The 23,097-nt window shown below is 43.7% G+C and overlaps 1 protein-coding gene across 1 annotated transcript in view; it reads right to left on the bottom strand.

Moving 5' to 3' along the window:
- LOC115821358 (membrane-associated guanylate kinase, WW and PDZ domain-containing protein 1-like) overlaps positions 1 to 23,097 on the bottom strand; it is a 40,306-nt gene that overhangs the window by 11,291 nt on the left and 5,918 nt on the right. The window contains exons 2-12 of the mRNA XM_030785183.1: positions 18,553 to 18,842; positions 15,690 to 15,806; positions 10,074 to 10,193; positions 8,514 to 8,687; positions 6,857 to 7,040; positions 6,337 to 6,407; positions 5,553 to 5,720; positions 2,627 to 3,164; positions 1,806 to 2,367; positions 1,548 to 1,620; positions 1,001 to 1,396 (exon numbers count right to left, since the gene is read on the bottom strand). Of these exons, the coding sequence (XP_030641043.1) occupies positions 1,001 to 1,396; positions 1,548 to 1,620; positions 1,806 to 2,367; positions 2,627 to 3,164; positions 5,553 to 5,720; positions 6,337 to 6,407; positions 6,857 to 7,040; positions 8,514 to 8,687; positions 10,074 to 10,193; positions 15,690 to 15,806; positions 18,553 to 18,842 (2,693 nt within the window). The remainder of the gene's footprint in view (positions 1 to 1,000; positions 1,397 to 1,547; positions 1,621 to 1,805; positions 2,368 to 2,626; positions 3,165 to 5,552; positions 5,721 to 6,336; positions 6,408 to 6,856; positions 7,041 to 8,513; positions 8,688 to 10,073; positions 10,194 to 15,689; positions 15,807 to 18,552; positions 18,843 to 23,097) is intronic.

Consider the following 23,097-nt stretch of genomic DNA (forward strand, 5'->3'; position numbering starts at 1 on the left):
TAAAAAAAAAAAGTGAAGGAGCCACTGTGAAAAATGAGGTCATCCCCAACTTAGGTAGGGTAGAGCAGGATGGTGTGTGTGTGTGTGTGTGCTTGGGTGGGCGGGTGAGTAGTATGAGTCAAAAAGGAAGGTGGGCCTTAGCACTAGCTTTAACCTCACACATTATGGGTTTGCAGAGACCATACAACCATGGCCATATCTTATAATAACCACAGTACTAGGCTTCCATTTGTCCACAAAATATGGAAATGATCAGTGCAGCAGGAAATATTGCCCCGCATAACCACCATCAGTGAACAGAAAAGAACAAGTTAGAACTCTGTTTAACACCATATATTAAGAAAAGTATGAAAAAAAACCCATTCATATCCTGAAAGTCAGTTACAAACGGAAACCTCAATTATCTTATTAATAATCAGATATGATCATGTACTGCCCTGGGCAGACAATAGGCCAAACAAATCTGTCAGACTGAATTAGATCCAAGATCTTGTAAATCTATAATAGGGTTCGTAAATGTTCTGTTTCCACTTAGCTTGTCGCTGACAGAAATCAGAGTTAATCAGATCAACAATTAATCTAACAGAGAGATCTGATAGAGTGTATTCTGCGATGTCAGGAAAGACGAGGGTAGAACAGCTGTGCGTTTGGGCTGTGAGCGCACAGAGAAATCCACTGTGCCTTTCATCTATCAGCTTCTCTGTGTGTCTGCATATATTAAATAGCAATAGTTTCCTCAAGGTAAGCGAGCATGGAATAGAAGGACAAAGTGTCTAACATATGAATGCCTTAGAGATAAAGACCACATACTGGTAAACAATTACGGCTTAATTAGTTTGACTACAAACGAGACAGGTAATTAAGTGTTTTTCTGAAGGAGATACATCTGTAAAAAGAGCTCCCCGTGGACAAAGACCAGAGATCATTACGCAGCTCTCTGCTTGATGCCAAGATGCAACGTCGCTCTATCAAAAACACCTCCAGGAAGACGAGGTCTCACCTCGGCCGTTCTCCAAGTCCTGAGATGCGATGACGAAGCCGAATCCTTCTCCCGGCTTCCTCCTCAACTCTACCTCAAAACCACGAGGATGGTGAGGTTGACGTTTTTCCTCTTTATTCGCGGGGCTTGGCCTGGGGCTGAGGACTCTCCCTCCCTCCTCTACGGTCAGCCAATCCCTTGGCTCCATGGTTAAGGTGACGGGAACGGAATCCAGGAAACTAGTGCTCTGGACCAATGAGGAACGCACCAGCGACGGTGGAGGCGGGGTCAAGGAGGTCCGTGGCAGCACCACGGCCTCAGAGTGAGATGCCTGACCTTCTGGGGCGCTGGATGTAGAGGCGGGGCGAAGGTGGGGTGGGCGGAGCCTGCGTATTGAGTTTGGAGAATGCAGGGAGCCTTAGACGAAGAAAGAGATAAAAATTTTAGCAAATTTATGAAGGGTTTTCATGTCTGTATGTGATAAACTTAGAGAGAAATCCAGCTGTTTCTTGGTTCTGGTTACTGGTCACTTAAACTCCAAAGGATGAAAAAATTTAAAGTGCCAAACAAAACTTACCTCCTCTATGAACAAGCAGAATGACTTCCCCTCTTTTGGTGTGTTCTTCTAGGATTCTTTGAACCTGAGAAAGCGAGACACACGCTAACTGTTACTTTATATGCTCTGGCGTTTAAACGAGGAAAATTCACCACCGTTCTGTCTGTCTTTCTGACTGTCTTTCTCCAAAACTCGAAAAAAATTCTGTCCACTGATCTAATCCTCTCATTTCTCACACTTTCGTTTGTACTTTCTCTTCCCGATCAGCACCTGGGCAAAGCTGAGACTCTGTACGTCCGCTCCGTTGATTTTGACGATGGTATCTCCGGGCTGGAGACCAGAGCACTGTCGACGGTCCCATACCCTCTTCACCACGGTGAGGTGGCCGTCATGCCCCCCCGCGGTTACGCTGAAACCCAAACCCCCTCCGCTCTCGCACTGTCCCAGGGCCACGGGCACCAGCTCCCCTCCTCCGCCCCAAATCCCGCCCCCGCTCCCACCGCTCATCGCCCCCGGCGACTGGGTGCTGCTATTGGGGCTGCCACTGCTAGCACTAGCCACGCCATTAAAGGTGAAGTGCAGATGATCTGATTGGGCAGACATGGGAGGGGTCAGCACAGAGGGGTTTGGTCTCAGGAGCTGAGAGTAAGTCCTTCTCCTTGGGGACGTGGAGAGGACCATAGATCCCTCCTGTGTTTGAGGGAGGGGCAGGCGAGAGATAGGCGGGGCGGGGGCATAGACGGAGAGGTCGCTCTCTGAAGACTTGGCTGAATAGAGACGCTGAGGTGAAGGCGCTAAGAGAGAGTTGTTGTTATGGTTACGAATGGAGGCTCTGTAAAGACAGAAGGGAAGAGAAAAAGACATGAGAGTAAGAGAAACAGAGAGAAACGGTAATAACAAATGACGAGACTGCATTTTTCAGAGCCTGAACTAAAATTTTAAACATCCCCTCAAAATAGCTAGGGTGATAGCAAAGCCTGTCCATAATGTGTATTTACACAACATACACCTGTGCTGAATCACATTATGTGAGAGGACAGTGCAAGTGTACAGCCTAGAGTATATGTTTCCTACGTCTAACTATTTCTTACCTGTGGGAGCCTATGGCTGACACCACCTCGCTGTCGCTCTGACTGGCCAGGGAGTACTCGTGGAGCTGTAAGCGTCGAATCCCCCTGGAGGAGCGTGGTGGCCGCAGGAGGCCGCTTCCGTTGGAGTAATGGAAAGTAGGAGGCGTGTGGGGAGGAGTCATGGGAGCCGCGTTACCGTTGGTGTCCAGGCTCAACCGAGATGACCTCCCGCTCATAGGCTGGGCGTACACCCTCTCCTGGTGGGACGGCGATCCATTGAGGTTGGGGTGATGGTGGAACTGGGGGAACAGGGACTGGGCCTGGGGCTGAGGCTGCGTGGTGGTGGGAGGAGGTGGCGTGGAGATGGCGTAGTCCCGGGAATCCGGAAGCACAGGCGGGGGCTGCTTGGGGCAGCCATCAGGGTTGTAGAGCATGGGGTAACCCCTCCGTACCACCACGTCCACACTGTGCCCCACTGGTACTGCCTTAAGCATCTCCACCACCTCCTTATGGGAGTATCCCAGTACACATGTGTCATTAATATAAACCAGAATGTCAGCTGTGGACGAAGGAGAGAAAGAACAAGTCGCTAATGAGAGATTCAAGCCCTAACAAGCCTCACAGAAGCTACAGCACTATCTCAAATTCTATGCCAAATGGGTCTAAGGGAATAAAATGAATTTTTCTTTATCACTGAAAGGATAATGCTCAGCTGAGCATACTCAGCAATGTGTTTCTAACCAGTAACAGCTTACTCAAAATCCAACGTGTTCAAATTAGGTCAATCTTCAACAAACTGGGAATTTTGCTGACAAGGTAAATGGCGGTGTCTGCCGCTTGTATCCTTGAAATTTAATTTCCTTCCAAACAACAAACATACAATTAATCCAGCAGTATTTTTGGACCGCAGTGCACTGAAATAGCACTAAGCACTAACTGCAGCAATCATTACAATATTAGCACATTTTCTCCGTAAAAAAACAAAACATTTAAATTCTAACAGTCTGCAAAACAAATTTAAAAAGTCCAGAACTGCTGAGTCACTGCGCAAGTTCTGGCTGACCAAATGAACGACTTGTTTGATTAGTCACAGGCAAGCTATTCAGAAAAGCGAAATTGATTTTGACGAATTTTTCTATCCAGATGTGCCAGCGATCTCTTGCGTTCGTTGTGTACCATGCATGTGTCTTGAGTCTTGGTGTTTCATAAAATGTCAGTCAAACTGAAAGTATTTTGAAACAGCGCAGTTGAAAAACTCACACTAAACTGATAGTAGTAATTCATAAATAGTAATTCATTTCAGTAAAGGTACAGAATGGCTTAAAAACTTAAATGAAAAGTTATTTTTGTTGCCAGAGGTTGAACTTACATTGCGTAACAGACAGGAAGGCTCAGGATTTTGCATAACAGATATCTCTGAACAGAAAATGTCACATTTCCTCTGCTCACGGCCACTAAACTCCATTCCATTCCATGTTTAGCAGCGAGTATGTTTGGCTTTTGCTTACGTGTAATATCTAATCCCTGTGCTCTCTGTAATCCATGAAACTAATCTATTTTTGTAGTGTAGTGTGTGTGTGTGTGTGTGTGTGTGTGTGTGTGTGTGTGTGTGTGCTGCAGAAGAATGCTTACAAATGTAATTGCAAATATCTATGAGAAGCGGGTATCTCCTTATGTGTGTGTTTGTGTGTGTGTGTGTGTGAGAGAGAGAGAGAGAGAAAGAGAGAGAGAGCGAATGTATGTGTAAGTGTGCATTTGTGCCTGTGCATTTGTGTGTGAATATGCATAGCAAAAGAAAGCTTACCAGTCGCAATCTAAATGTCTGTGATCAATGTGTGTGTGTGTGTGTGTGTGTGTGTGTGTGTATGTGTGAGAGAGAGATTATGTGTGTAAGTGTGTTTGTCTTTGCGCAGTGATAGTTGGATTACAGTATGAGGCCATTAGGATTAGTGTGAGATTGAGGCCTTTTCTCTCCAGTGAATCAGAAAATCACACAATCCTAATCCAGCGTGGGAGACTGCCAGAAGAGAGAGGCCATTAGTGTGTGTAACCCAGCAGACTACAACCACAAATACTTCCATACAGGTATAGCTCCACATATTGATCATGCATTCCTTGTATAATGCACATTCAGTAGGCGATTTGTTATTTTTTAAAGGGGGGGGGGGGTTCCCAATGGCCAACAGGGGATATGGCCCAATGGTCACTGACACTACTCTATAGAGTATATATAGAGGGATGGCAGGTTAAAATGGGGGATGCATTTTGGTCATTTTGCTAACAAGGGGGATTGCATCCCCCCTCATCCCCCTACAAATAAGCTACTGTGTATTATTATTATTATTATTATTATTATTATTATTATTATTATTATTATTTGTACATTTAGAGTGGTAGCAGAGCAGATAATACATATTAACTGTAAGCTGTTCCAGCTTTAGGATCCAGTCAGCCTAGACAGCGATTTTGGTTCGCTTAGTCCTGTGTAATGAAGCACAATGTTTGGAGTGTTCCAACAGAGCTGTATCATCTGGGTATAGGAGCCTGAAATAGCTTTGGCACTTTTCTCATCAAGCCATTCAATGAGGAATATCCATCTCAGCTGTATTTCTATAACTTCAACAATAATCCCCACATTATAGAATGGCCTCATTCTCATGTTTTTTCTTTACTTTTTTTTTTTTTTGCTTTTTAACAACGAGAAAGTGCATTGTCTGAGGAAAAAAAAAAAACAATTACAGTTTCCCATAGCTCCAAAAATATTATATTTCGGTTCTGGAATCATTTGTTACGCTTTGAAACTCAAGATGTTTCAACCCAAATTTCATCAAGTCTCTGCAGAACCCTGAGGCGAAATCCATCAAGGCTTCCCTGGCTGCATCAGCAGCAATCTCCCACAGTCTTCTGCATAACTCTGCTGTCCTTGCTCTTCATTGTTCTTGGTTACCTGTGTTGAGTGTGGAAGGTCCTCCGGGCGTCACGCTGTAGACCTGCAGGAACTCCCGCGGCCTGCTGCCTCCGACGATATTAAAGCCGAAACCTCGCGGTCCCTTAGACAGACGGGTGTGGACAGAGTAACCCCTCAGCTCACCTGGATTATCTGTGAATACTGGCACTGAAGGGAAAGCAGAGAGATAGAGAGAGAGAGTTATGAGAGGAACTTCTGAACTAAAAATAACATTTTGTGCAGTCAGGACTAGTTGGATGTGAATGAAAAGAAAGGAGACTGACAAACATATAGGATGTATAGAAGCTTGGGAAGCTCGAGTGAGTCTTTAAAATTTTGAGGCACCTCTATCAAGGAAATGTCAGATTTAATAACGCAAATATCACAGATCACAACAGGCAAGAAATCAAAATTTATGAAGAAATAATGGTTCATAGTCAACGTTGCATACGGCTTGAACACTTGTCAATGTCGCCCTCTAGTGTTGACTGTGATATACTACAACTCAATCATGAGCAGCACTGTTCTCCGTGTCTCGGCAGATGGACCCTATACAACAACAAACTGCAATAAACCCCGAGTCAAATATTCTTAATCCTATTTCTCTGCTGCTATTTTGCCTTACACTTACATAACAGATGCTATTTTTAATATTTTTGGAAGAGAGTGAAGATTTGCCTGCATCAAGATTACCTGGGCTGTTTGAAAAAGAAGGTTTGGCTGCGGTGACACACAAAATGTCTGAATGTGAACTTTGTCCTGATAAAGGCGATAAACAGCTTACCCTCAGGCTTGCTGACTGTGCCTCGACCCTGCATGCGAGAGTCTAGCCAGCTAGGGGACTTGGAGTATTGGCTGAAAACACAAGACAACACAAGATGTCAGTGTTGACCTGGTAAACAAGACAGAGTCGGGGCTAAAACTCACTTCATACTTAACCTTTCAACAGACTAGATTTATAATCTATCTATCTATCTATCTATCTATCTATCTATCTATCTATCTATCTATCTATCTATCTATCTATCTATCTATCTATCTATCTATCTGTCTCTGTCTATCTATCTATCTGTCAATCTATCTATTTGTCTATCTATCTATCTATCTATCTATCTATCTATCTATCTATCTATCTATCTATCTATCTATCTATCTATCTATCTATCTATCTATCTATCTATCTATCTATCTATCTATCTATCCCTTTGTCTGTCTGTCTATTTTTATCTCTTTCTCTCTCTCTCTCACACACTCTTTTATAAAAGGAATAGGAACACCATGAGGACTGCAACATCAATACTTACTTAATGTAGAGAGGTTCCCCTGAGTCCGTGTAAACCATGTCCCAGACTTCAGGCTGGGCACCTCTCACTGTTCTACTGGGTAAACCCCCGTTCTCCAAGGCACCGCTGTCCCCCCCGATGGAATCCCGGGACTGGCTGGGGGAGAGGGTTGGCGCGGGGACGCTGCTCGCCCCTGCTGAGCCCCCTGACAGAAACGAGAGCAAGAAAAAAAACAAAACGTTCTGTAAAACATTCATTCGATCAATCTTTCATTAATTCGCTTATCTGTTCATCCAGTCACTCGTTCGTTCATCCGTATGAGTTTATGAAATTAGAAAGAACTTTAGAAACTATAAGCTCAAATGTTTCATGGAAATACAGTGACCTTATTGAATATCCAAAGGAGAATCAGCACAGTGTCAGCCCTGGTCTCTAAGCCAGGTCAGCGTTTTTTGTTGGTTTTTTTTTTTGTCTATTCCATGTTGACTAGAGCGAAACAGCAGCCAATCCATAGCAACCAATCGGTATGTCAACTGCCTCTGCACACTGACGGTGGTGCCATCGTTTGATCGATGTGTCAGTGACATCTGTGGCATGACCCGTGGGATATGAAGTCAGTACGAGAAAAATGCAGCGACAGATAAAACTCAAAAGAAGTTATAAAACAACTGCATAAACAAATTTTGTAGCACAGAGCTCGCATCACATCCAGAGAATTTAAAAAACTATGCTCGGCCAACGTATGCTTACATCGATCACCCTGGTCAGTGGCATATACCTGCATAATTATTCTGAGCAGGAATGTAAACATTTATCACGGCTGCTACGTCCTTACTCTAGAACTAAATTTACTGATTTTTTATTAAACACCAGGTGCTCACTGAAAACTGACGATGTCTAAGCGGCCCGGGGTCTACGTGACCTAGCTCTGCCAAATAAAACTCTGTAGGTCCCCAGTAGGGACTGGAACATCTGCAAGCTGTTCTCCATGTTAAGCAAATTAGCATATTCCCAGCAGATCACCAGCCCACCCGCTAATCAAAGTCAGACACATACTGCACGGTTCTGCCACACACACCATATCTGCTTCATATCCTGGAGTGTCACTTTTCACAAGCAGTGAAGCTTTCTGTACTCTTTCAAACTAAACAGGGTTTAATGACATGAACAGTCGTGTGCAACTGGTCATTATTCAGCACCGCAGACAGTTCTCGTAATCTGATTAGTGCTTCCAACTTCACTGACAATGACAATGGGTTTTAATACAGAGATGGTTCTGAAGTGTCCTCCAGTGATTAAGTTCTCATTTAGTGAGGTTTATGAAAGAAAGAAAGAAAGAAAGAAAGAAAGAAAGAAAGAAAGAAAGAAAGAAAGAAAGAAAAAAAAAAAGAAAGAAAGAAGATTCTCATGGCTGATTTTCCCACCAATAAAAAAATATATCACTGCTATACCACACTGTTTACTGTGCTACCATCTAAACACAGAAGGAGCTTATGTTTGACTTACTCCTTCTACAACCAGTGCTATTTCCACTTCTCTCACCTCAGTCACTATCAGCAATGCCAACGAACACAGTTACTGCTCTTCATCTTTCTCATTAGTATAACAAGCTCAGGGCAGTATTTTTACTCAAAGGCTCCATACAGAGCAGCTTTGAACTATTACTACTACTTCATACCTGACAGACCAGAGTCTTCCTCACTGTTCTCTCCTTCCTCCACTGCCTTCTCCAAGTTGCTGAGGGACTTACTGCGCGTGCGGAAGTTTCGGAGAAGGTTCCGGTGCTCTTGATAGGTGATGGGGGGACTGTCCGGACTGATGTGGACAGGACGGGGAGTTCCGTAATAATTCCCTAAAAGAACGAGAGGTTTGACCTTTACGAGGTTTGATTTTTAACGCTGCATCCGTACCGACAGACATAAACTGTGTGTCTTTCATGAAAAAAAGGTATATCTAGCTCAGCTACATATACAAAAGTGACATAGTGAAATATATCAAATTTTGCAAAAAGAAAAAAAAAATTTGGGCTCAGCTTAATGAATCAAAGTAGCTAATTTCTTTCCATCAGAACTGTTTAATTAACTCATTTCACTGTCCCTGTGTTTTCTCAGCTCTATCATAACCAGAGACGTATATTGATTCCTCAGATTGCTTTCCAGCACCACATAAATTCTACGCAGCGGCTTGGAAAGGTGAGAACGACATTTATGGCACTCCTTAAGTACCGGTGCATTTCTTATGCAAATTTATTCAGCTCTTTTAATCAGGAAACTGGCTTCAACCCACTTCTGGGAGCCATAACTCATGCATATTAACTGTATACACATTCAACATCTGATGTACCCACATATGCATATTAATAAGCTTTTATCTAAGACAATACTCGTTTCATAATGTTATTATGTAACATCATAGTGTTGTGAGATATGGTATTACAATAAAACTGCGGTGCTGAACATTGTTCTTAATTCTATGAATATAAATACCAGAGGCTTTCATTCATACAATTACTCCATTTTATATAGTGATTACCTAATTATTGTGTATGAAGCACCCTTCACACGCAATATTTCAAAAATCTTGATGTAATGCAGGCCATGACCCAGTACATACACTCAAAACACACACACGTACACATGCACACGCGCACGCACGCACACACACACCTCAAATGACTCTTCTCCTCTCTCTGTCTGGCTGGAGCCAAGAGAAGGGAAGGGTTGCCAGTTCCTCCATTACAAATATATTATAGTAGCACTTTCATTACAGTCTTTTCCAGCATTTTAATTAAGGCTGGATGGAAAGGGATTGTTTTCAGTGTAATTTCTGATCAGGAAATAATTCCAGCAGCCACACAAACACCAGTGGAGGCCAGTGGCACTTAGTGCGGAGGCGTCTCCCGGTGCATCCGACACTTTCAAGGCTGGTCTAATCTCACGTTCCCTCTGCTTCCTGACACCAAGAGGCCCATTCTGTGACCTTGGTGGTGAAATGAACACGACTGTGTAGTGAACAATACGACCCCATGATGACCAATAACCACAGTGCTTTGGTCAGATTGATTGAATGCGGATGAATGCCCCGAGTGTAACAGAGTGCAGAGGTCAGAGGTTAGTGTTGTTATGGGTTTGATTATCATATCAAACCACACCCTCAGCAAGATCCAGTCAGTCAAATGAGGTAAAGTGTACTGTGTAGACAGAGCGACTTGAGACGGAAGACGTGAACACGTCCATACCTTTGAATTTACCGCTCTCCAGCAGAGCTCCAGATTCCTCCAGCGAGAAAAATTCCTCTACAGAGACAAAATTATAATCCACTCCCGAGATCTCGCCGTCTCGCGGCTGTCTGGTCGTACCTGCGTAAGGGACAAGACAGGACACTTTAAACATGGATCAGGTCATGTGAGTGTGTGTGTGTGTGTGTGTGTGTGTGTGTGTGTGTGTGGGTGTGTATGTAAGTGTTTATGTGAGTTTGTGTGTGTGTGTGTGGACCTGAGAGAAGGAGAAAAGGGTGATGTGATTTTACATGGTGTGAAAAGAGAACACTTATCACTTTCACACTGATATAGAAATAATTTGTGTGTGTGTTTGTGTGTGTGTGTGTGTGTGTGTGTGTGTCTTTGTGTGTATGTGCGTGTGTAGCCATAGGGTTTAGAGCACATTTTTTTCTCAGTATCTGGTTCTATCTCCTCATGACTGTAATGACTAATAAAGTCACAAGCACTCAGAACAGCCCTGTGGATGCACTGAGTCAATCAGACGCATCTCTCCCTCTGTGATCTGTGTAGTGAAATGCTAACAGACACATTGAGAAGTGCATCAATCTCTCTCCATATTACCCTCTCCTCCGTCACCTCTCTCGACCTTGTGTATCATCCCCTCTCTGCCGAGAACTCATAAACACACACACGCACGCGCGCACACGCACACACACGCACACACACATGCGCGACTCGTATTCTAAATCTCTAATTAAGAATCTGACGACAGAGCCCCTGATGCGGCTCGACGTGGACGTTCTTTTCCTCCTCCCCTCAGGAGGAGTGTGTGTGTGTGTGTGTGTGTGTGTGTGTGTCGGCGTTACGCTGGGCCTTCATTAAACACAGACGCCATCCTCCTCGGCCTCACAGATCACTCATCAGTGGAAGGGAGGGACAGTTAGGCATATTGATCTTCCTTTAGTCTCATAGCTTAAGGTGGGGGAGGGAGACCGCTGGGGTAATTTTCCAGAGGCGCCAATCAACATGCTGATCCGTCACTCATGACAGGCACCAGAGGCATTAGTTGGACGGAGAGGGGGGGCAACTGTGACCACTTGTCTTTCAAAACAAGGAGCCGTAGATTTTAGGGCTATATCTGACGGAGCACTCACTCACACGTGATGGGAGAGATACAGTCTCATACAGAGATACAGAGATACAGTGTTTACCACATGAGATTGAATATTGATTGATGTAAGTGTGGCATGATGAGAAGTGAATCTCAGTATAAGCCCAGAAAATGGACGCTGATTATGCACGTATCAGAGGAGATTGCGCAATCATATCAAAAGGAGAATGAAAAGCATATTTAAAGATTTTTCAATCAACGAAGAAAAGCTAAAAATGAATTATTGATTTCAAACCCGGGACAACGGATGCTGTCAGTCAAATCCAGGCAAAGAACCAATGGAAATCATTTTCTTACAGAGGGAACAATCTGATTAGATCACATGGCGCTGTCATTACGAATACATGATAGCACCACCCACCGCATCAATCAATTATGAGCTCGTTAAAGCTCCAGTCACCCGTAATTTGTTCCCACGTGTCGGCATGGTGACCAGCGCTGACGAGTCACGCGTGAGGTCCAGATGAGCTTGTTCCCTGAGGCATATTTTAATATCCCGACGGTAAAAAAAAAAAAAACAACGCAAAATACTTGATACCATACGTCTCCACACACGAGTGCGAGAGAATTTCTGCCTTCCTTTTCAGTATTTGAGAGCAACAGAGTAAGGCACATTGAAAAAGGTTAGTAACACTGTTCTAAATCACCAAGGGCCCATATACTCAAAGCTGCTACTAACTAACACTCCATACACGTAAATTATCCCAATGGGCGAACATGGAACTGTCCAGTGGGTCACATTTTCCTTTATATTCATCCTCTAAAACTCTGACCTACGCTTGTTTAGGAAAGAGTAGATGGTTATTTTGCTGACTGTAACACTGATGTGGCGTCCAGTCATCATATTTAGTGTTTGGTTTGCTAAAGCCTTTGTATGAGCAGGATTTGAGCAAAGCCGAAAAACACAACCAACGTTTGGTCATGCTGTATTTAAATGTGCTATATATAGCGTTGATATGTAATGCTCCACAAATCCCACAATTAATCTATTTTCAGAGAGGGTTATTCATATATGTATATGTATGTATACATACACACACACACACACACATACATGTATACATATACATACATACGTACGTATATGTATGTATGGATACATATATATCTTATTTAGCGGGGGGGGGGGGGGGGGCAGTCTAGACTGTTCTCTCTCTGGACGGCCTCACCACTCACCCTTGTGGCAGCTTTTAATTTGATTCTATGCTATGAATAATTGAGAAATGGCCCACTCTTACTTCATTTGCCTAAGCGGTGTAATCTTTTATGCCCCAATCTTTAGCAGCAATCCATGTTAACATTTCCTCTGCAATAATTATATCCTGCTACACTAACAGTGTCTCCTTGTGTTTTTTTTTTCATGGAACCATAATAACACTGAAAAGAGCATTTTTCTGTGATGCATACTAAACCGACATAATCTGTACCAAAAAAAAAAAAATCATTGTATAATATACAGCAAACTCGGCAGGAGGGTGAGATGTTAAAACAACATATCTATAACCGCATCAAAGGGGGATAGGGGATATTAAAAAAAAAAAAAAGAAAAAAAGAAAACAAAGACATTCCTCTACATATGCCACAGGATGGCACTGAAAGACACACAGATAATTGACTTATGAACACTCATATAAACAAACACTGCATTTCCCACAGGTTTGGTGAACCATGAATGTGGCAAAACAGCACTGTGTCATTTAGAATACAATATGGACAGACAAGACAAGTCTAGTGTAGCGACGCGTTGCCATCGGTTCGGCGTAGTGGATCACATTTGGAGCCATGTGTTCCAGTGAGTTTTGAAAAACATGTTATTTATGCAGCTGTCCACAGCTGTATGCGCAGCTGTATGCGCAGCTGTTTATATAATGCAAAGGATGATAACACTGTTTACTCACACACACACACCATGACTGTTGGAGCCAAAACAAAAAACAAAACAAAACAAAAAAAAACCCCACCTATTATAAGACACCCATGTCCTGAGGTGTACTACGCTGACCCTGTCTCCATGGACACGACCTTTCTGGTCTCCAGAGCGACGGTTACTGCATGTGCAACCTCTATATGGGCCTATAAATCTGTCCAGCTGGGGTTCAACTCAAGCCATGCATTACATGATTTCTGAAATTACATTAACATAGATTACATGTTCCAGTATCAGCTGACACATACCTACAGCTAATACAAATCCATGCACATTTAATTTGATCAACAGAATACCGCTGTGTAGTATGAGGACAGACTTACAGCCTCCTACTTCATGTTTGATTCATTTTTTTCTTTTTCTTTTTTTTTTCTTTTTTTTTTGTGCATCCTGCCTAGTCTTGTAACAGTCAGCGCACTGGTTGGATATTTGTAATGCACAAGTCATTGCTAACTTAAACTTTGTCTTTTTCAAAACCATCCCTGAATCAGGTTGTGTTTTCCAAATGCTACCCAGACTTGTTGTGTGCATTTTGTGGTGATGTAAGAGAACTCAGATGGGCTGTATGTACTTTGGATTAATGTAAGAGGGCTTGGACATGTTTTGTATATTTTACACGAATGTAAAACAGTTGCAGTGTCGTGTTACTCGTTCCACTCACTAGAGCAGATCAGAGGCAGTTGCCCTAGGACCAACGCCTCCCTGTCTGTTCAGTTTAGTGGAAACTCCACGGGGCCCTGGAGCTGGGCTACACTCCCAGTCTACACTAACTCTCAAACTCTAATGCAACACGGATGTGTACATAGCCATGAACTAAACCTGCCAGAGCCTGGTTAAGCTTCTGAATTATGGTTAGCTCTAGCCCTGACTGGATATAACCGTCGGGGCTTCCAGCGTCACCCAGGTTCTGTGGCTAAGACAGCCTCTCCTCATCCATAACTAAGCAGCTTCATTATCACACAGCACGTGTGTGGATCAGACGCAGACAAACAACCAGCATGAGAAAGACAAAATGAGGACACTCACTTCAGAGCTTCTGTACATCTGTGACTGTGTACTCATATAGCCTATGTATGTCTGTCGTGTGTGTGAGTGTGTGTGTGTGTGTGTGTGTGTGTGTGTATGAGAGAGAGAGAGAGAGAGAGAGAGAGAGAGAGAGAGAGAGAGAGAGAGAGAGAGACAGAACACGCATTAGTGTGCCCCCGTGTTTAAATACATTTATTTCAATATTTCAAGGCACTAAGTGTGCATGTTCTCAAAGCAGCAGTCTGTCTCCTGCTCTAATATTGAATGGGATGTGAGAGTGAGAGAGTGGGAGGGATAGAGAGAGGGAGGGAAAGAGGGAGCAACAGAATAAGAGAGACTGAGAAAGAGAAAGAGAGAGAGAGAGAGAGAGTGAGAGAGAGAGAAGAGAAGAGAAAGAGAGAGAACGAGAAAGAGAGCGCGTGGCAGGCGGTGGGCAAAATCCAGCTTCACATGACCTACTTCATGGTATAAACGACAGATTAGCACAGTGCCTGTGCCCCCCTCCGGCTGGGCCAAACTCGGCCAGACCAGACTTGTCTACACGTCTGAGTACCCACACGGCCAACAGTGTGGGTGGACACGGAGCCCGGACAAACTGGAGCTTGGACTGAAGTACAGTAACGCTTAAAACACTGTGTGTTACCCGACCATCACACACCCTGAGAAGTCTCAGTTTCCCACTGCATATTCACAGAGCTATCAGTCCATTTCCAGTTAATGAGAACACTGTTTAATTGCAGATTGAGATTCTGATAATGCTAATACGAATCCATTTCTTATCAAAACGTACAGATTGAAGCGTCATAAAAACGACAAAACGTAATTAGGCTTATGTGGGGTGGGGGGGGGGGGGGGGGGGTTGAGGATAGAGAAAAAAACACCAGAGGGTAAAAAGAAGATTGAGAGAGAGAGTTAAAAAGAGATCATGAGATATTTAGTAGAGAGAGAGAGAGAGAGAGAGAGAGAGAGAGAGAGAGAGAGAGAGAGAGAGAGATGGGGGGGGGGCAAAGACAGAGGACAGAGACAGAAAGACGAACTGCCACTCCGAATGAACATGACGGTGTGATAGTAAAAACAGTTGCCATAGAAATGTCTTGAGAGTGTTTCCCTTGGCACTCTCAGGGTTTAATTCTCTTGGTGAGGAAGCAGCCACCATTAAGACCTTGCAGTTCACCAAGCCACACCATAAACATTTGCATTCAGCACAAACAACAACAAACAACAACCTCCACACAAGTGATCACACACTAATTAACACTATCAACCACAGCACTCGCTGTACACCCTGTAGATTTGTGTAAAATTACAGATGCATGTTCATTAGAATAAATGCAGGTCTTCTGGATCATTACACACCAGCGTTACCAGGACCAAAGGTGCAGTTTGAGGAGAATGAGAGAGAGTAGAGAGCAGACAGAGGTGAAGGCCCAGGTAAAAGAGAGAGAGAAAGAGAGAAAAAAAAGCAGAGACATAGGTGAGGAGAGAGAGCAGTAACAGCAGTCGGACTTACAGGGCACGGCCCGCAGATAAAGGTTCTCTCTAATAACCTGCTGCAGCTGGCTGTCCACGGAGCCTGGAGTAAAACACTTACTGAGGTACAACCTCAGGTCCTTACACAGTGTAGAACCTAGAGAGAGAGAGAGAGAGAGAGAGAGAGAGAGAGAGAGGGAGAGAGGGAGAGAGAGAGAGAGGGAGAGAGAGAGAGAGAGAAGGCGGAGGGGGGGCAGCAGAGACAGAGAACAAGAGAGAAAGAGAAATCAGTTATTTTAAAACAACGAGATGATGCAAGCTTTGAAATTAACATTCACACATAGAAGCAGTGAAGGCCTTAACAACCTCCAAATCTGCATTTCATAAAACTTACCGCCCTGCAGAAATATCTGCTCGCTCACTCTCACAAACACACGTACACTAACACTCACACACTACACCACAGCACTGCCTCCCAAAGGCAGTATTGATTAACCTTTACACATCTTAAAGGTGCTCCTAATCAATCAACTGTAGCCACAACTTATGCTCACACCCAGTGAAAAATGTACTCAGAGTAGGGTGTTGAAGAAAACACAAATTTAAAGGATGCAGTTCTGTTGGTGCTTTATCTGAATGGTAAATTTCAGTTGGCTTACCAAGAATTTATTCTAAAAGGTAACAGTCAGATTGAGGGAATGGTACAGTACATAAACCAGACTGTCATTGTAAATAAGAAATTGTTCTTAATGTCTTGCTTGGTAAAATAAAGGTTAAAAAAATGAACAGGCTAAAGTAATGAAATCGCGTAAATTTATGCTTCATCTAGCTTCATCTAGCGTGTGACGTTCACAGCTATAGGATATAGGTGTGTTTAGCATTATGCCACATAGTCAAAGATTTACAATGCACATGAGTGCGCACATGTGCACAGATCAAAAACACACATGTGCATGCACACACACACACACACACACACACACACACACTCACACATACGCATACATGTACACACACACAAGCACATACACACACGTACGCACACACACACACACACACACACACACACACACACACAGCCTTGGGAGTCACTATCCATTTTGCTAGAAAGATCTATTCATTTCATCTCAAGTGCTTTATGGCCACTGATGACAAGCCACTTGGCCGTTATAGATGGGCTGAGTGCCGTGCTTGCCTATCAAACAGACGGACGGCCTCTCAGAGGCACTGGCTCCGCCCAGCCTCAGCCCCTCACAGACAGCACATCAGGCTGGCTAATAAAACACAGCTCATAGTCATAAAAGCCCATTAGTGCAGACACAAATCTCTATGCACACACACACACACACACACACACACACACACTCACACACACACTCACACACACACGCACACACACACACGCACACACACACACAAGAGCGCAAGCATATCAGATGGTTATTACGACAGAGAAAACACTTTGTCTTTCCCATAAAGTGGGTCACCATGGTCCCCCTCTTCCAAATGTTTTTAAGTCATTCAGTTTTTATTCAATTTCCTATTATATTTTCTGTCCTTTGCGTCCTTGCCAAGGACAAATGTACAAACGGAGGAATCAAAATAAATCATATTAACCTCAAAGCATCCTCTCTGATTACATTCTCTAAACTGCCTCTTTAAAAAAACTACAGGCCTTTTTGCATGGAGGAGAGGAAGGGTTCTTTAGGAGGAACCAGTCTTTATGGAAGCAGCTCCACACTTCCTTTAGGACCATGCAGTTAAACACCATAACAAATGCAGCACTGTGGCACCGTCCATAGCTGATACATCTCCATCCACTACACTCAGGGCTGAGGGAGGGTGCATTAGGGGGCTTTGGGAATGATAACAGATTAATCCCCAGTGGCAAGAGACAAAGACAGAGAGAGAGAGAGAGAGAGAGAGAGAGGGGGAGAGAGAGAGAGGGGGAGAGAGAGAGAGAGAGAGAGAGAGAGAGAGAGAGGGAGAGAGAGAGAGAGAGAGAGAGAGAGAGAGGGGGAGAGAGGGAGAGAGAGAGAGAGAGAGAGGTGAGGAGAGGTTTATGGCTTTGAGGGTTCTGGTTGGTCATCAATCTGATCTTAGAGGGCAGCAGGAGCCATGGTCAGCTGTGACACAGCAGTGACATATGAGTCCACACACACACACACATTCATCCCATCAACCCATCTGTGATATCATAAATACCCCCAAACAGCCCCAACCCTATCACACGGGTCAACACAGCCACGGCTCCATCTCACACATATCAGACAAACAGTTCATATTAAACCATCACACTGACCACACACTTACAGATGGGTAAAAGGTTTACAATATTACAGACACACATATACATATACATATACGTATACATATACATATACATACACATACACACCAACAGAGCTGAGTATATATCGATAACAGACATAGACCTTATTTAGATCCACCTACGATACAATATATTTATCTATCTAGCTGTCTGAGTGTCTATTTCTTTCTCTTTCTCTCTCTCTCTGTCTCTCTCTCTCTCTTAGTTTGAAGATTGCAGCATCAATACATTAATCATATTAATTACATTACAATATCTATCAATAAATCATAAACAACGATGGTTACAATGAATAAGTTTAAATGCAATCATTAAGGACACGTGATTATACGCATCTCGGTTAGTGTACGGTGGTTGTATTCTGAGTTTGGAAACAGGTGTGGTCATTTAAAAGGGGAGATTTCTCTTTTGCGACTGGGGCCATCCTGAGAAGGGGAAACAAAAACTTCACTAAGAGTGTGAAAATCACGCTGAGGTCCTGTTTTTTTCTCCTCACTCTTAACCAGTCTGATATGTTGGAGTAAAAAGAAAGAGGGACCTGAGAGTCCCTAACGGCCACGCCCCACCGTACCTGGGGAAACAGTCTTGATGCGGATTGGGTGAGGGCAGGAATTGAGAACTCCCCGCACATCTCCCAACGTCATCCCGAGGACCGGGGTCCCCCCAATCTCCAAGATGATGTCCCCAACTGTGAGCCCTCCCCCGGGCGCTGCTGTGACGAACGGGAACTCTCCATAGTCAGCACCTCCGCCAATGGCCACGCCCAGATCTCCGTTCACCCCGACCAGGGGAACGAAGCTCTCCTGTACCTGGGAGCGCCAATGCAGCTTCTTCACTGCAGCCTTAGACATGGCTATAGAGCTGAGTCAGGGTGTGAGAGACAGAGAGAGAGAGAGAGAGAGAACGAGAGATTAAACGGATGTAGAGTCTAGCATTACAATCAGAGAGTTTCCATATCTGGTTCCTTGGTCTGGACAGCTTGCTGATATGTACTCCCTCACAAAAAAAAACAAACAAACAAAAAAACAAACAAAAAACAAAAACGCAAACAGTCATGTTTTCAACTGAGAAATTGCAATAGTTATGAGGTCAATGTAAGCGTTGTATGACACGTAAGAAAGTGTCCTCATTTGCATGTATGCTGTGAGGCATGACTGGAACACAGCAGAGGAACCAGCAGCTGCTGGTCCAGCAGGGTGCTGCATGAACACAACACGTGCACGAGTCTAGAGTTGATTTTAGAGTTGTAGGGATGATTAAAAAAAAAAAAAAAGAGTTTTTCAGCCATGCAGAGTAGCTGTACTATATCATGATGAACCACATTTTTTTTTTTCTTTTTTTGACTACAACAATGCCAAACTACAATGATGCTAAAAAGAAAAAACCAATTGTGCAGTTGTGCAGGATCTGTCACAATATACCATGGAGTAATATAAAACATAGTTGAACATCCTATTCTCAGTGCACAGACTGAGATTCAATATGCACTAACCCATTCCAGAATTGCGTAGTAACACAACAGGCGCGTTTACTGTACATATCTGAAGATTCCTTATTTGCATTTTGGATAATTTAATATTCAGATTTTCTGTCGTATGATTAATGCGCGACAGTACCAGTCTTCATCGCGCAATACACATTACAGATATGTAAATGCGCTGTTTACCATACATGCACAAGCTATTCCTTCATATAAAGCTATTTCGTCCTTGGTGATTTGATGAAGAAAGACATACCGTTTTAACGCGCGAGCTGTTTTTTGAAACTCAATGCTAAAACTGAATTGTGACATACAGTGAGTGCTGAAAAATATTCTAAATAATTCTGCTTTAATTTCACTGCTGTAAAGCAGCATGCGGCCAATACACAGAGCGGGCTACCCGGAGTAATTGCAAGGCGAGTGCAACAACTAAGGATATTTTTTCCATCAGGTAGTATTCTTCTGTTGAAGTGCTTCTCTCTCTCTCTCTCCCTTTCTCTCTCTTTCTCTCTCTCTCTTTCTCTCTCTCACACACACGCAGAGAAACACAGCCACTCTGGGTTTGGATATTTAAAGGGAGTAATGTCCAACATCATAAACACAATCATTGACCCCTACGGTGCAATAACCATTTACAGCACACTTTGTGGATTGACCTCAGCAACAGCCTCCAAAATGGACCTCTAATGCATCCATCTACTGTACCAAAGGAAAAAAAAACTGTGCTCCACTGAGTAAAATCTGCCTGAGTAGTAATTATCTCTAACACAAACAGAGTCAAACAGCATGACAGAGAGCTGCACTGTGGTTATCCAATTATTTCCACTAACACTCGAGTGACTCAGCAGCATCTATCAGATTCTGTGACGCGTCCATCTCTCCAAAAAGAGTAAGACACCAGAGGACAGGCACCCACGTCAAGTGTGCGACGCTGTCTTTGAGAGTTTGCTCTTGAGAGTTCTTGTTGGATTAGTGACTGAGGTAGAAGCCCCTCGATGTGACAGCCGGTCATGGCCAGTAAGGGGGCAGGTGCGGTTTGCCTGGGAGTTACTGGGAGAACGTGACAGTACTGGAGCAGAGCTGTCAATCAAACCCTACCCGAACCAAGCCTTTCAGCCCGAAAGAGCAGCGACTTAGAGCGATAACACATAGATCCACAGAGAGCGAGGGAGAGAGAGAGAGAGAGAGAGAGAGAGAGAGAGAGTTAGGGGAAAAGAGAAACAAACAAAGAGGAAAATAAAGAAGGGACAGATGGTGAGGGAGGGCATAAGGCTGACAGAATGAAAGAGTGAAACCAAGAGAAGGGCAGGGTGTTAAGGCATTGGGGGAGGAGGGGGGTGGATGGGGGGAGAGAGGAAAGCAAAAACGAGAAGAAGAAGGTTAGATGTAAGATTGATGTCAGATGGAAGAAGAATGGAACGAGAGATAAGGATAAGGATAAGAAAGGCTTTAGGGAGAAAAAAGAGAGTAGAGGTCATATACAATAAAGAGTGTCTCAAAATGTCAGTGGAAAAAAAAAAAAAAAGAAGAACAGGAAGTATGAGAACGATACGGAGAGATTTGTGACACGCTAGTATTTTCCGTATCCACATCTGCGCTTGATATGACAATACATTACGTGACATTTAGAGTCAATACTTCGAGACAAACGCTCTCAATACCTTTATCTAAGGAATGAGATGATGTTTGGATTACCTTTAGTCTGTGCTTGTGTGATAAAAACCATAAATCATCTCAGGACAAGAAAAAAAATTCGTAACTGTCGAAGGAACGGGGAGAAAAAAAGCAGAGGGACATTTGTAAACCAAACCTCTGAAGACAGGAGTGGAAGTGGGGAGGGGTGGGTTCAATAGACCCTGGCTGGTGATCAATAAGTTCTTAACCAGTGGAGGTGCACGGTTGGGTAAGCAGGTGACCCGACCGTCAGACGCCAATAACCAGAGGAGTGAAGGAGTGTGTGTGTGGGGTCCCCCTTAGGCCCACTCTGCCCACCAGGCCTAATGAGGCTAATTACACAGCACGAGCGCCGTGGAGACATGACTAATAGTTTCCACTTGAACGATTGGCCGATTGGTCATTTATACCCCGCCTCCCTACCGCTAGTGCAGCAGCTGACGGGTGGAGAGTTTTCCCCGCCTTAACGGAGACAGAGATGGAGTGAGCCAGGCTCCACACGGCCTGCTGTTGGCAGAGGAGCTGCTGATATGACCTTGGAGCTTACACTCCAGCTCAGGTATCTCTAGTCGGAGCTATACGCAGACAATGAGGCAGACACACACAAGCATACACACACACACACACCCACACACACACACACATACACAGACAACCCCCAATAAGGGTGGTCTGTTTCTCTGCGGCACGTGGCAGCTGAGGTATTTTGGGTCTTTCCTTATTGACCTGAAGCCAAGTCATTGGGTGGATTGATTTGTTCGAGGATCTGAGAGGGATAGGGGAGGCATCCGTTCGCTTTTGCAGTCATCCGCACTCTTCCAGCCAATCACCAACACGCATACACACACACACACACCCACGGTATCCTCTATCTCTCATTCTCTCTCTTTCTCTTTCTCCTGTCCTACCCTCTGTCCCACTGTGTCGCCTTCTGTGGTTAAAATAAGAACATACACACTACACTCCTACGCTCTTTTTCACACATCAAATTACACATATGCAATAAATTCACTTAGGATCACAAAGCTATATGCATTTTGCCTTTGCACCGATCAAGATCTTGACAAAATTTGTAATTTACACTGCATACCCTACTTGATGAGCTATAACATCAGCATTTTTTAAAATGATGATGATGATGATGATAATGATACTTCTGGGTGAGACTTTGTTGTCTGAGTGCAGATACATTTTTGTCACGGTGTGTTTCCCATTTCCTCATACCCCTATTTTTCTGAAGAACAACCTCGACAAACAGCACAAGTTTAACCTTAAACGGCTTGACTAAAATATGAATATTGCTCCCACCAGCGAGCAGTCTTATTCTACAAGCGTATGCATAATAACTGCCACTGTGTGGCTTGTCTTTCACTAAAGGTGCCACTTACAGTCCCAGAGGTTACATTATAAACCTTAAGGGCTGTGTGGAATGCCTTAATCATACATTATACTCCTTAATCAAATCCAACATGTCCAAATATCCTGCTTTCACGGTGAAAGAACTGACGTGATGGAGTAAGTTGGAATACAAAGTGCTGTTTTGGCGATTAAGTCTGATATCTCATTATAAACCTGACTATCGGCCGGGCGTTCTCATGTGAGACGATCCGTCAAACTGGGCTCGACAGAGACAGATCTTGCTGTCAAACGCTCGCCGGTTGACGAGCTTGTTCTCTGAATGTTGTGTGGCTGGGCTGCCATGCGGGCACATGACCTGAACTGTCAGAGAAACTCAAGCTAGGTTGTATCCATAACAAAAAAGGTCAAGCCAGCGCGTCTCCGAGGAAAGGGGGTAAAAGGCTTGTCATGTTTGATACTTTAACGAAATGAACAAACGAACAAAAAAAAAAAAAAGAAAGAAAAAAAAGAAAGACAGAAGGAAGGAAAAAGCTGCTGACCAAAGCGCAATTCAAAGTAAAGTCGCATTCATGTTTGTTATTTTGCTCTTGTAAATCAGTTTAT

The sequence above is a fragment of the Chanos chanos genome, chromosome 9 (assembly GCF_902362185.1).
Source record: "Chanos chanos chromosome 9, fChaCha1.1, whole genome shotgun sequence".
Lineage (NCBI taxonomy): Eukaryota > Metazoa > Chordata > Actinopteri > Gonorynchiformes > Chanidae > Chanos > Chanos chanos.